The 13729-nt window shown below is 39.1% G+C and overlaps 2 protein-coding genes across 2 annotated transcripts; one reads left to right on the plus strand and one right to left on the minus strand.

Annotated features, from left to right (window-relative positions):
* Positions 1-36: 36 nt before the first annotated feature.
* LOC122652494 (triphosphate tunnel metalloenzyme 3-like) lies at positions 37-653 on the plus strand. The gene has a single exon (XM_043846250.1). The coding sequence runs from the start codon at positions 37-39 to the stop codon at positions 640-642; it is 606 nt and encodes a 201-aa protein (XP_043702185.1). The 3' UTR covers positions 643-653.
* Positions 654-8983: 8330 nt separating this feature from the next.
* Positions 8984-12367, minus strand: LOC122652887 (pheromone-processing carboxypeptidase KEX1-like). Its single transcript, XM_043846774.1, has 3 exons — positions 12053-12367; positions 9627-9685; positions 8984-9541 (listed from the first exon to the last, which is right to left on the minus strand). The coding sequence occupies exons 1-3, from the start codon at positions 12176-12178 to the stop codon at positions 9196-9198; spliced, it is 531 nt and encodes a 176-aa protein (XP_043702709.1). The 5' UTR covers positions 12179-12367; the 3' UTR covers positions 8984-9195.
* Positions 12368-13729: the final 1362 nt, after the last annotated feature.

Below are 13729 nucleotides of genomic sequence, written 5' to 3' on the forward strand. Positions count from 1 at the left end.
CTTCCCCGCCTCTGAACCCGAGAGAGCACGATCCAGATGGAAGTAGAGGTCAAGCTCCGCCTCCCTGACTCCGCCACTCACCAGAAGCTCTCTGACCTCCTCAAACCCTTCCACAGCACCACCCACCTCCAAGAAAATGTCTTCTTCGACGGCGGTGGCGCCGAGCTCTCCTCCAAGCTCGCTGTCCTTCGCGTCCGCTTCTACAATAGTGACTCTCGTTGCGTAGTCTGTCTCAAAGCCAAAGCCGTTCTTGTCTGCGGCGTCAGCCGCGTTGAAGAGGATGAGGAGGATATCGATCCCGCCATTGGCCGTGCTTGTGTAGCCGAGCCCTGTCGGCTTGGTTCCGTTGATTCTTCGAGGATCTTGAGGAGGGTTAGGGAGGAATTCCGAGTTGCTGATAACAGTTTCGTCTGTTTGGGTGGGTTCGGGAATGTGCGATCGGTCTATGATTGGAAAGGGTTGAAGTTGGAATTGGATGAGACTCAGTATGCTTTTGGAACGTATTATGAGATTGAATGCGAGAGCGCTGATCCTGAAAGTGTCAAGAAGTTGCTTGAAGGGTTCTTGTCGGACAATGGGATAACTTATTCCTACTCGGAGGTCTTCAAGTTTACAATTTTCCGGTCGGGGAAGCTGCCATAGTGAGTATACAATGATGATTATTGGATTCGTTATTTATGACTTGTTTGATTTGAGTACCCTAAAAAAGGAAAGATCCTACTTGTTTCCAAACTACTGATGAATTATCTGTTCGTTTACAACTTTACTCGTCGGTAAAATAACTCTTGTTCGTATAAGAGACTTCCAATTGTGTTCATCAATAGTTTCGCCATTATATGTTACATGCCTTTTCTAATTTGGGAGTTCACCTTGGATCTTCATTCTTACTCCATTCAAATTCCTTCCCTCTAAGTTCTGGAAGAAATGTTGAGAATCTTGTTCTGGTTTTGCTTCAAGTCCTCTGTTCTTAGATATAATGGAATGTTTTGAGTAAGAAAGAACCTCAAATGCGTTTTTATCTGCTTTTCTCATTGAGATCATTGGGCATTCTTAGCTTTAGATGGGTTGTCGAATCATCAAGAAGAAATTGAATCCTTGAAGCCAATTTATTGAGGTTTTAACAATCTCTTTGTTAGGTACTTGACCGATACGCCAAAAGCTGCAGAGCTTATGGAACGCGTTAAATCAAGCCCTATAATCTATCCCATACTAGGCTGGCCCAATCTAGCGCCCATACACTAGTGTGGGTCCCATTAGGCACATAACATACCAGTATACCACCACGCTTCCAGAGCGGTCGTCCTCAGCAACTCTCACTCTAGGCAGCTCTTACTCTAGCGGTAGGTAGCCCTTTCTAAATGATTCAACTCTGCTCTAGGGTTTTTGCCTGGCGGCAGATAGCCCTCTTGACAGCTTTCACTCTACTCCAGGTAGTCCTTCTCCTAGGTAGTCCTTTTCGTGACTCGAACCTATGACGTGATGACTAACTCTGATACCAAGTGTTAGGTATTTGATCGATACGCCAAAAGCTCCAAAACTGATGGAACACGTTAAATCAAATCCTTTAACCTATCCAATACTCGGCTGGCCCAATAGCGCCCATACACTAGAGTGGGTCCCATTAGGCACATAACACTCTCCTTGTAATGGAAATAGAAATTGAGCATTTGGTTGGAGTACTCATTGAAACTATAGATACACTAGGGTACAGAAGTCCTTTTTCCTGTTAGGAGTGAGTTAAACAATTTTTCTAGGTATCTCCTCTATATGTGTATCTAAATTGTGGTAAGAAAACTTTGGTTGGAGGTGTGTGCTGTGACTGCAGAAGGGCAGAGTATTTCTGGCTGTCTCTTCACCAAACGGTTCAGGTGATTCACTTTGTGCTAAGCTCCTGGGTTTTCTTAAGGGGCTTAAGTTCACATTTTCTTCATGAAGCTGAGTTTAGTGATGACTCTTAGTGGTGATTCAATACGATATGGTTTTCAGAGCCTTGACCTCTTCTGCACTCCCAGCATTGTCATTTTACTTCCTACAAAGTTGCTTAGCTGTTCACTACCATCAGTAACTTTGGTACTAAGAATTAGTTCGCCAAAAAACTTAAAAAGGTTTAAATTCATATCTGCTAAAGGTATAACTTTCAACCCTTAGTTAATAAACATTTGAAGACTATATAGCTCATCTTGTAACCGCTGTGAAGCTCGTGAAATTAAGAATGACCTGAAATACCACAACTTTTGCTGTGATCAGGCCCCTTCTAAGGCTTATCATTTGTTTAGAAGAGGACGTGAGAAATATGTTAGCATACTTATGAATGGCACTGTCTTCCCTTCAGTTGACCTAATTCTAAATGTTTTTTTTCTTTTTTTGAGTCCTGTTCCAATCTTGCAACTTTGGTTCGTCAAAATTTGCAGTATCATGAAATGTTTGAAGACAAAGACCTACTCCAGTGATTCGTAGCAAGCATAATTTTTAAAACTATAGCAACCAAGCCATCACTATTCTTGCTTCCGGTTTTACCCAGGATCACAATTTCAGTCGAAATGATCAAAATTTTGTGAAATATTTTGGTTTTGAGCTGGCTCGAAACAAACCACTATGAGCATTAGGAAGTTTACTGATCAAATATCCCATGAAAAAAGAATTTTCGGATTTGGGTTTGGTGCAGTTTTTTGGGTCAAGTTGAACTCGCAGTTCAATAAGTTAGTCAAAAATTTAAGTCCCCAATGGGTTATATGTAATGTAGTCCTAGATAGACAAAGGTCTACTAAGAGCCAAGTGAACCAAGACCTTCCTAAATATCTGGCCGATTGGGCAGAATTGGGTAATTAGGTCAATTCTAGGGTTAGGGTTAGGGTAATGGCAGAGTGTGATAGATGGTAAAGCTAGGCAGGTCTGGGGGAAGCTAAGAATGAAGGTTTAATGTTGTTTGAATGAGAAAACAAAAATTAGAAAATTAGGGTTAGGGTTTCGGGTTTTAGGAGAAGATGAATGTAGTGAATTTTAGGGTTTAGAGTGGGAATTATGGGCAGGGATTCAAGTCGAGTCTCCCAGTGGCAGAGAAGGTCACTCGGCCAAAGTTTGATGTTTAGATGATGGCTGGAAGTGGTTGATCTGTAATTTAGGGTTTGGGTTTTAATGGAGATGGAGGAGGAATTAGGGTTTAAGGCCTAAGATGGGTTTGAGGTTAAAGTCGAGTGGAGGGAATGAGGTCAGGCTGCTGTGGTTGAATTTAGGATGAGAACTGATGGTAGAATTGGGCTGGACAGCTTAAAGAAGGTCTAGGGTTTATGGGGATCAATTGGGACAGGTTAGGGTTAGGTTGGAAAGTAAGAAGAAGGAAATTTGCAAGAATTTAAGTTAACTTACTGGATGTTTCTGGTTCTTCAATGGCAACTTGAAGAAGAAACTTTGAAGAATGACCTCCCGATCTATTAGAAGCAAGGAGTCGATCGAAGTCCACCAATCCCTTCCACCTTGATATGACTCACAAGGTCTCCTTGATATTACTCACAAGGAACACTCTCAAGGAGCAAGCAGCTGCATTCATGGTAGCAGTAAAGCAAACGATGTTATACTCTTACCCCCCCCCCCCCCCTGCTTGAATTTATTATAATCCTTGAATAAGGTTACATAGCACTATCAACAACTAGGTTGATGTGAAGACTTTCTAATTTCAAAAATAGAAACTAACTACCAATTACAAAATAGAAAGTACTACTAACTTCTAATTATGAAAATAGAAACTAACTAAAGCAACTAAGTTTCTAAAATATAAAAGACTGAAAATAGAAACTATCTAAAGCAACTAAGTTTCTAAAATATAAAATGCAGCTTGACTGGTCACAGGCCAGCTGGCTCCTCTATGGGCTGTGATACTGTTCACGTGAACAGTGTTTCCTGATCCAAAACTGGGCCAATACTTGGGCTGGTTCGATCTGCATCAATATGGGTCATGATCCAAGTAATTTTGAGTTTTCTATTGTGACAAACCCATCCTATAAGCCCAAATATTTGGGATTTAAGGCTTATATGGGATTAAGTAGTTATTGTTTAAGTTATAATCATAGTTACTTCTAGGCCAAGTTAATATTGCCACTTAATTGTTTCCTTTATCTTAAACTTTTAATTTTTGAGAGTTGCCATATTGTAAAGGATCTCTTTTTATGTAAAAGAGTCTACTATTTTTATGATGTAGCTATCAACTACAATAAATAGTGGAGGGGGGGGGGGGCATGCTGCCCAAAGATTTTGGCTATTGTTCAATTGAATATTTCTCTTCGGTGGTGATGCTGAGAGTAGCTTTTGTGGTGAAGCAAGTACAACCCAAAGTGGTGAATCCTTAGATTGGGTGAGTTGTGAAACCAACCACAGGCCATAGGTGGTAAAGCCTTCATCATATCCCCTTCTTCTCTTCTTCTACTTCATCTTCTTTCCTACTTGTTTTTTTTCATTTTTCTGCAGAAATTCCAGCAAGCATATATTGTCAACAGTGGCCTGTAATGGCGATTTTGATCGAAATGTCGAATTTCAATTTGGATCCTCTACTGCACGCTGCCCCATTCTGCCGCCATGCTTCCTCACACAGGCAGCGCACAATGACCGCCCTACCCACTGCATAGTAGAGGATCAGAATCCGTTGAATTTTCGTTCGAAATTTCGACTCTCACATGCGTTTTCGACCAAAACCTTTGTGGAGCCCTCCAATTCTGAATTTTTTGCCATATAGCTTCAATCAATCGTTGTATCAAGGCATTGTGGAGGTGTACAGCGCATCTACATTGATCATTTGTTGGATTTGGGTGATGATTTGTGCAAGATTCAAATTTTAAGGTAAACCCTTTTTCCCCAAGATCAATTTTGCACAAAAAATAAGGTAAATGTATGGTGGTTGGCTTTCAATTTTTTTATATGTTAGAAACCGTAGGCCTATCTATGACCTTACAAAGTCGGATTAAATCTTCTGTTTTTATATTTTTCTAATTGAAATTTTTACTTTATTGAAACTATTTTTTGAGAAAAAAAAATATGGTCAATATATATATGGGTTGGCCTTCATTTTTTTATATGTTTGACACTGTTGGTTGATCTTTGACTCTTCAGTTTTGGTGTGAAAATATTGTTGATTTGTTTTGAACTTATAGTGATTATTATTGTGTTGTAATTTTTTGTTAATTAGGTAATTATTTTTAAATAATAGTTTAATTAGGAAATAACTATAAGACTAAAATAAACATTAAAAAATAGGTTTTTTTTTTTTATAAGTCTTTATAGATGTAGAAAATTTAATAATGTGTGCATTCATGTGGCAACTGTGTAAAGAAGGTTGCACAATGGTGATCAATGGGGAGATATTGCATGGAGGTATGGTACGCCCATTGGTATCAACAAAACAAAGTCACAATGCAATTATTGTTGGAAGATCATGGGAGATGGGGCCACAAGATTTAAGTGGCGTTTGGCTGGTGGTTACAAGGATGTGGCAAAATGCTGTAGGGTCGCTGGTGAAGTGCATAATGCCATGGCTGCCCTTATGAGGGAGGTAGACAGGAAGTTGGACAAGCAGAAAGATAAGGAGGAGATTGAAAAGGCAGTGCTCAAGAGACACCCAGCACCAGGGGATGTAGAGGTGAAACAAATACAACTTGTAAGGGCAGCAAGCCAAGTTACACATTTGCAGGAGCAGGTTAGAGGTAGAGAGTTCAAGGGAGGAGCTGGTTCCTCCGGACCAGCTACACCAGAGGTTGGTAGTAGTTTTTCTACACAGGGTAGAGATGGGGGAGGAAGAACCAGAAACAAACGGGAATTCCATTATTGAGTGTTATGTTTTCTAGTACTAAATTATTTGTATAATTGGTTATATAAGAGAAAGGAAAAGAAGGCTACAGTTTACAGTAGCAACTTAGGGTCTGAAGTAAAACTACCAATTTTGTGCCTTTTTTTAACCTTATGTTTGTTCAATCTAATGGTTTGAATATGTGAAATCATGCTTAAATAGGCTTGTCCTGAAATTTCAGGGCAAAGTTCAACTGTTTGACCATTAAAATGCACATTTCGTTTTGTTGCCAAAATGTGCAAGATATCGACCAAAATTGAAGTAATTCACAAAATCTTTCAGTTTCGACCAGGGTCGGGATCTTGGTTGAAATCTAAATTCTGACTCTTGGGGTTGGCCGAGTGGAACCCAATTTGACCAATCAAAATTATTTGCAGAAGACAATAAGAAAAAAAAAAACTGAGTTTGAAAAGAAAAGTATAATATAAAAGCAAAAAATTGTACTCCAAAGGGGGAGGGGGGGGGGGACCAGTTTGTCTGATTTGTAGAAAATTGTCCAGTTAGAGCAGTTTTTAGTGTTTTAACCCTCTCCTGTTTGTCTGATTCTTACAATGTCCTGTCTGGTTTTTCAACTATTTCAGCAAGTCCAGCTATCATGACAAATTCTTCCTCATTTAGTGTCAAAGCATCTTCAAGCTTTCTCTCTTTGGAACAAAAGTTACAGTGCTCGTGGGCAGTGAGTTCTATGAATGTATTAGGGTATTTCCTACTTCCTTTGGACTTGTAGCATAGACTTAAACTAAAGGTGTGCGTAGAGATTACAGGGGGGTGGGTAGAATTTTTAGTTTTAACTAGACTGGTTGATGTAGGTTCATTTTATGTCAAGCTTGTAGCTTTTTTTCTGGGACTCGGATTGAATTATCTACAGGAAGCCTGAGTTTGATAATAGAGGTCACAGTGATTGGTGCATTTGACCAATCCGAAACCATAGGGCAACAAGAGGAATCAATGTATTTAAATTTCTGGCCTTGCACTGATGGTAGAGGTCACAGTGATTGCTCAAGGACGATTCAAGGTATGTCCTCACTGGTTGTCTATCCCAACAGCAATACAAAGAGTGAATGCATATTATATGTTTCCTGATTTGGTCAACATTTCTTATTGTGATCGCACAAGCTGTTTTTCTCTGAACAACCATACTAATGGTATCATAATCACCTAACAGTGGCGACCAGGATTCCCCAATAAAACCAGAACCACAGGGATAGGGAAGGACCAGATTTGAGAGCAAATACATAGCTCACAATCCAGTGGTCCATTGATGGACCAGAAATTATGGTCGAATGGTCTTATTATATAAGGTGAGGAACAAACCTAACCCACTAATTTTAGGGATCCCTAATGCTGGGGGAAAATGGCTCTACCTTACCTCCATCGGACTCAAACATGGCTGACAACATAACACCTCTTGTACTTAACTATGTTTGGAAGCCAAGAAAGAAAAGAAATAATTCATAGCGGGCGGGGGTGCAAACTCCTGGACAGAGTTCTTTTTCCCATAAAAGAAATGTTTTCTATTGGAGCATGGCCTAGACCAACTCTCGTGTGTCTCTCCTCTCCTATAAAATGATATTTTTGGCTCTGTCTCCTATTGGGGATAGATTCACATCCTCTACTTCCATGACTCTTCAACGCCCCACCTTTCTTTATGAGCATGTGAATCAGGCAACAATCCCTCCCAATAAATTGTGGGGAAAAGAACACTACCTGGTAGCGTGTCTCCTGCACCTAGACATAGGAGTGCACAAAAGTATAGCTCTGCCCTCTATGAAATTAAAAACTGCATCTATGTTGATACCCTTATGTGCGCTCCCATTGGCCATCACGTTGGTGCAACTGTTACACAACCAGATAGTGATCTCTTGCCCTCAAATTATAGAAGTTGACATGGCCAAGGTATTTGAACATGGTATTCGATGGAATGGTCTAGGGCCATACTGTTCAACCTAGTTAACAAAGTGGAAGCGCAGAGCTTGGGTATAATTCAATAAGTAGCCATTTGGCCAGGGTTTTAGTGCACAGTACATATCAATTAGGTATCAACCACGGCCGATGCAGCTGGTATGCCATGGAGCAGAGTCTTAGTCAAGCCTCTCAATTAGATTTGAAGATCAAAGAAGTTGAGTGACTACAAGGATTGGCTTCTTACTACCAAACTCATTTGTATCACGACTAATTCAACCGAAATTTTGTTCAAATTTCTGATAGACTAACCTCATAACCAATTTACATTATTTTGCTATCACGGCCTTGAAAAAACAATGTTGTTTTGTGACTCATGGAGATGATGTATCTATGACTTTCTAATGAATATATTTTATATTTGTTTCTTATTATAAAAAAAAAATACCTAAAACCATGCAATTGGAATTTGGCAGGGCTTTAAAAAGTATATATTATTTTATTTTTTGTTGAAAAAAGAGAGAGAGAGAGAGAGATTAAGACAACTTGTTTGCATTGTTTGATGAACTCAAATAAATACTTAAATAAGTAACAAAGCTAAATTTCTGCCTTTTTTTTTTAACAAGCCATGGTAAAACCTTTTTTATAAGCTCTTACTGCACAGGTTCTTTATTAGAGAAAAGAAACATTTATTTTGACACATTCCTAAGCAACATTATTTCAGTGTAATTAAGTCCTCAAACAGACAAAAAAAGAGCAGCTATTTTGACTTATTTGAACCACTTATTTTGACATAGTCCAAAGTAACTTCAAAGTTCAAACAGATAAAAAAACACTTATTTTGACATATTCCTAAACAACATTAATTCCAGTGTAAATAAGTTCCCAAAATAACTGGTTCTAACTTCAAATAAATCTTTATTCTTCAATAAGCACTTACTCTTAAAATAAACTCAGGTAGATGACCACAAACCCAAACACAAATCCCCCCCCCCAAAAAAAACCTAAAAACTGTTACCCAGCGACCCATGCCACTCCACTACATTTTTTTCCTAATTCATACCAATGGAAACCACAACCACCTAAATTACCCAGGTTGCTTGGCAAATAAACAGCCTCCACCTCATACAGGTGACTAATAGATCACAGTAAAATTGGGTTATTTTACCGAGCCATATAGGATCAGAAGTACGTACACCTCAAATTTACACAATAAATCCAGAGAATGCAATACTGGCCAATAAAGACTAAAATAAACAGATATCCCTTAATAACTATATAATTAAGAGGCAAATATGTAGACTAATGATATTGTAACATAAGAAATAGCCAAAAACAAGTTCATTCACAACAAGGCTGGCAAATTTTCCTACCCTATGAAGATGGACAACACCGGAACCTCCCCTCCTACACCAATGACCTACCCATAAGGACAAAAACAGAAGAGCCTATCCTTAATCTCACTTCCTCTTCTTAGAAGGTGGTTGGGGAAGCTCCTCATCATCTTCATCATCATCCTCCTCATCTTCTTCATCATCATCATCATCATCATCTTCGTCGTTCTCTTCCCCTTCGTCATCCTCATCATCCTCATCATCACTTCCTCCATCACCATTGGCCACAGCATCTTCAGGGTCCTCTTCTTCATTATCCTTACCCTCCTCACCTGAAACTTCATCACCGCCATCATCGCCCTCATCAACACCTTCATCATCATCGTCATCGTCATCATCATCCTCAGTGTCACTAGCATCCTTGTTATCAGGATCAGGTTGTTTCACTCTGTGAAGCTCCACCATTGGAAACCTGCAAAGACCACCCACCCTTGAGTGACACTATTGGTAGTTAATAATGCAGAACCACCGTAAGACGAACAAATAGTTCCTCCTACCTTTTATCTGTGCTGGGCACATTTGGAATCATATACATATCAATTGAAAGAGATCCTGCCTGAAACAAGATTTAACAGTGGGTTAGAGAAGAATTGAATCAGGTATCAAATAAAACAGACACAATGTTTCCTATTCTTTATTAGGCAATACTGATCAATTATAACACATAACGGTGGGCATGCTCCTTCCCATTCTTCTTCAACTAATAACAGATTCCATTTCCCAGTGTAATTTGAGTAAAATGTATGATAATTAAGGAAGCAAAGCAGATCTGAAAGTATGTGCAAAGCAAGCAGTAATATATTTCAACTTCTAGGATCCACCCGAAACTTCAAGTAACCACTCCTCCATCAGCTGACAGGAGTAACAGAAGTACGTTGTTGTGGCCAACATGAGTTCATCTGGGCCTCCCCCATTCTAACAAACATACAGTTAACATGGACCAAATCAAGCAATGTGGATAAAGAAAAAGATAACACTTCATAACTTCAACTTGCACTACTTACCTACCTGTAAGAAGGAAGCACAAAAACTGGAATCAACTCCCACCCAGTGCGAAACGGAGACACTCCCGCCACTTTCCTCTTGAGGGAATGCTAGCCAACATGTGCATAACATGACAAAGGTTCTGGTTCCATTCGTAATTGAGCCCAACCCTGAACTGGTATGAGGCCCATAGCCATATTAAGCATGTGTTGGTTACTTGGTTTAACACTACCCATTTAGAAAAGTAGTACAGAGGGAATGTCCATAGTACATTTCAAGTTCAAAATACCAAAAAAAAAAAAAAAAAAAAAAAAAAAAAAGAAGCAAATAAAGAAATTCATCTCCACTTCAGAAACCTCCCTAGCCCCCTCCTAATGAGTTCAGATCATCTCATTGAAAAGTTTAGATCAGAGTTATAAATTTATCATTTACAAACCCAACTGTTTCACTTGCACCAGTATATACCTAAAACAAAAGTCCTTGAAGCATGACTGCAAGACCCTAAAACAAGGATCCTTGAAGCCACATTAAGCATGTGTTGGTTTAACACTACCCATTTAGAAAAGTAGTACAGCGGTAATGTCCATATGATATTTTAAGCATAAACTACAAGAAAAAAGAAGAAAAATCAAAAAAATTATCTACACTTCAGAAACCTGCATGTGCCTCCTTCTATAGAGGCATTCATCTCATCTCATTGAAAACCTTAGATCAGAGTTATAAATTTTTATCAGTTATAATTCTGAACCCAACTTTTTCACTGGCACCATTATATCTAAAAGAAGAACCCTTGCAGCATGACTGCAAGACCCTAAAACAAGATCTCTGCAGTACAAAGACAGAGCAGATTATCGGGCAAGAAACTAAAGGAAACTCTCAACCAGCATTAGAAGAAAGATTGAACATCAGGATTGCATATAAAACAGAACCAATTGATTCAATTGCTTGCAATAACACTATGTCATTAACTTCAAGCGAGCTATCCTCAAACCCATCTTAAAAAATGACATTTAACAGCAACCCTTAAACTCGCAGAGAATTCAACTATCTCGAAAGCAAACATTGTGAGACTATTAACAGATAAATTGTTTTGGAAACAGAAAATCAACTAATTTTTAAGGAGAAATCCTAAAGACTAATAATAACCATGTAGCGGCTACAGGGGAAAAAGAACACCATGTCTTAACAGTTTCAATAACTGTTGTATCCTGATTCCCGGAGGGAAGGTCCAGTAAAAGTGGGTACCAGAATAGAGATCAGTCATCTAGAAAAAGATAGAAATAAAGAATCATCCCAAAGTTCAAGCAAAGTCCATATTCCAACACCCCAAACCCAGTGAGATAGTTGAACAAGTAAACAACCAGAACCAAAAGGACTCCCAACACTCCCCCCCCCCCCCTTCTTTCAAAAAATACAGAACAATGAGAGAAAATACGAGTGGGAAAACCCCTAGAAGCTTAAGAAGCAACCCCGTTGTATCTGAAACAATTTACAGCATAGGCAAAAATAAAATACAACCCAAAACGTTTAAGAAAAAACAGGTGCAATTTCAGTCATTTATACTAATATACTACTTCAGATTTCACCATTCAAGCAGCCAAACAAACAAACGACATGATTTCCTTAAAAAAAAAAAAAAAAAAGTAAAAAAGAGAAAGCAAATTCTATTTCAACGAAAACCCTAGAATGTTAAGAAAGCAAAACTATTTTTTACGAAGCCTATATAGGAACTTTTTAATAAAAAAGCAAAAATAATAACAGAAACCCAACCAAAAAAAGACCCAAGGTCTGTAAAAGCAGTACAACAACATATTCCTTCTGTTAAGAGATCCCGGGAAACAATAAGTGACAAACCAGAGCAAATCACCAAAAAAAAAAATATTATCTTTACAATAAACGAAGAAAAAATAGAGGTTTTGTTTAACACAGAAACTCATACCGCCAAGAAAAGCCAGGCCAAAGATTTCACAGCAGTTAAAGCCGTCTCCACTACCACAGCTTCCAAAACAGAAGAGACCATCCTCTCCAAAACAACCAACTCTGAACAAAGACTCTCCACCTCCATTGCAGAAAAAATTATGTATGTACCAAATATACTGAAACAAAAGAGAGCGAGAGAGTGAGAAAGGACACGAAAGAAGAAGAAAGAGAGATAGGAATACCTAGGAGCAAAAAACAGGGAGAACTAGAGAGGAACTCTGACTATAGAAAGAAGGAAAAGAGAAACCTCAGAGAGTCCATAACTAAGAGGGAAGAGAGGAGAAACTGTGAGAGAGACAGAGTTGCAGACTATTTTACACAGACAGTGAGAAAACGAACGCTTAGGTGGGGGGGTGGGGTAACGGGTGAAACTCGGGTTAGGGCTCTTTGGGTGGACTCGGGTAAACGTGGCGAGAGAGAGAGAGGGTTAGGGTTTTGGTGTTCGACGCTTTCACTGTGTAGGTTTATTGGGCGGGCCTTTTTACAGATCTCCTTACAAGTTCTTATTATTATTTAGATTTCACAGCTCATGATAGGATTTAGGGTTTTGGAGGCTTGTGAAGCTCATTAATTATTAACTTAAAGAGCAAAATAACTCTATGCGGGAGTGTGGCCTACACCAGCACCCCCATAAGTCTACCCACATGGGAAATTGGGAATGGGTGGGGACAGATCTGACCCCTCCATGGGGAGTGGGTCCCACACCCTAGAGGCGGATTCCACACCTCCATGGAGGGTTCAGATCTGTCCCCACCCATCCCCATGTGGGTAGCAGATCTAAACTCTAAGTCTATCTCTCTTCCTCGGAGACTCCCAAATAGAAAACTACTTCCCCTTAACTTAAATTAATTATTAACGTCTACGTATATAATGCCCCCAGCACAGCGTGCCGTTGGTAATGATTCTATTACGGTGCCACAAAATCGCAAGCTAATTCTAAGTAATCATTGTCGTTCATTGGAATCCGAAGGAAGTACTACTTTGTTAGGATTAGGGAGTTGCTACGATTCTTCTTGAATATCTTGGATTCTTCAGTCGAGAATCATTTTTAAAATATTACTAAATTCTTCTGACTAAATATGATAAAGCCTGACACATGGGAGTATTGGCATAGGCCACATTTTCGGACAGAAAACTACTTCCCTATCTTACATTAATTATTAACGTTTTTGTATGTAATGACCCCCATGTCAATTCTGACCTTTCCTTAAATCCCATACCCAATTGCCATGCCGGCATGGTTTGAGGAATCTGTATCACATCGGTTGAATCAGCTGATATGATTCTTAGTCGATCCTTTGATAAGGATCGGTACAAACTAAGGATAAAATGGTAAAATAATCAAATTTTAAATAAACCCAAGGGAAAATCCATCAATATGGTGGATCAAATCGGATTAGTTTCGAGTTCGGTTCCTCTGCATGTACCAACAGGTGAACGTAGATATGAGAGCCAACCATCTGTCCTATTTTTGCCATTTACAAGGGGAGGAGGGGGTTTTACAGAAACAAAATTAAAATGTGATTGACTCTGAGATGTACGTTCACCTGTTGGTACATGCAGATGATCCATTCAACCGAGACCTATACAATATCCTATACCGATTCCTAAATCCCTGCACTGCCCTCCTCTTTTA

The sequence above is a fragment of the Telopea speciosissima genome, chromosome 2, assembly GCF_018873765.1.
Source record: "Telopea speciosissima isolate NSW1024214 ecotype Mountain lineage chromosome 2, Tspe_v1, whole genome shotgun sequence".
Classification (NCBI taxonomy): Eukaryota; Viridiplantae; Streptophyta; class Magnoliopsida; order Proteales; family Proteaceae; genus Telopea; species Telopea speciosissima.

Excerpts from the sequence above, each read along its gene's own strand:
- LOC122652887 (XM_043846774.1), bottom strand. The coding sequence starts at position 12,178 with ATGGAGGTGGAGAGTCTTTGTTCAGAGTTGGTTGTTTTGGAGAGGATG. Across the intron at positions 9,686-12,052 it reads TGGCCTGGCTTTTCTTGGCG|GCAGGATCTCTTTCAATTGA; the intron begins GTATGAGTTTCT and ends ATCTTGTTTCAG. Across the intron at positions 9,542-9,626 it reads GTGCCCAGCACAGATAAAAG|GTTTCCAATGGTGGAGCTTC; the intron begins GTAGGAGGAACT and ends TGGTCTTTGCAG.
- LOC122652494 (XM_043846250.1), top strand. The coding sequence starts at position 37 with ATGGAAGTAGAGGTCAAGCTCCGCCTCCCTGACTCCGCCACTCACCAG.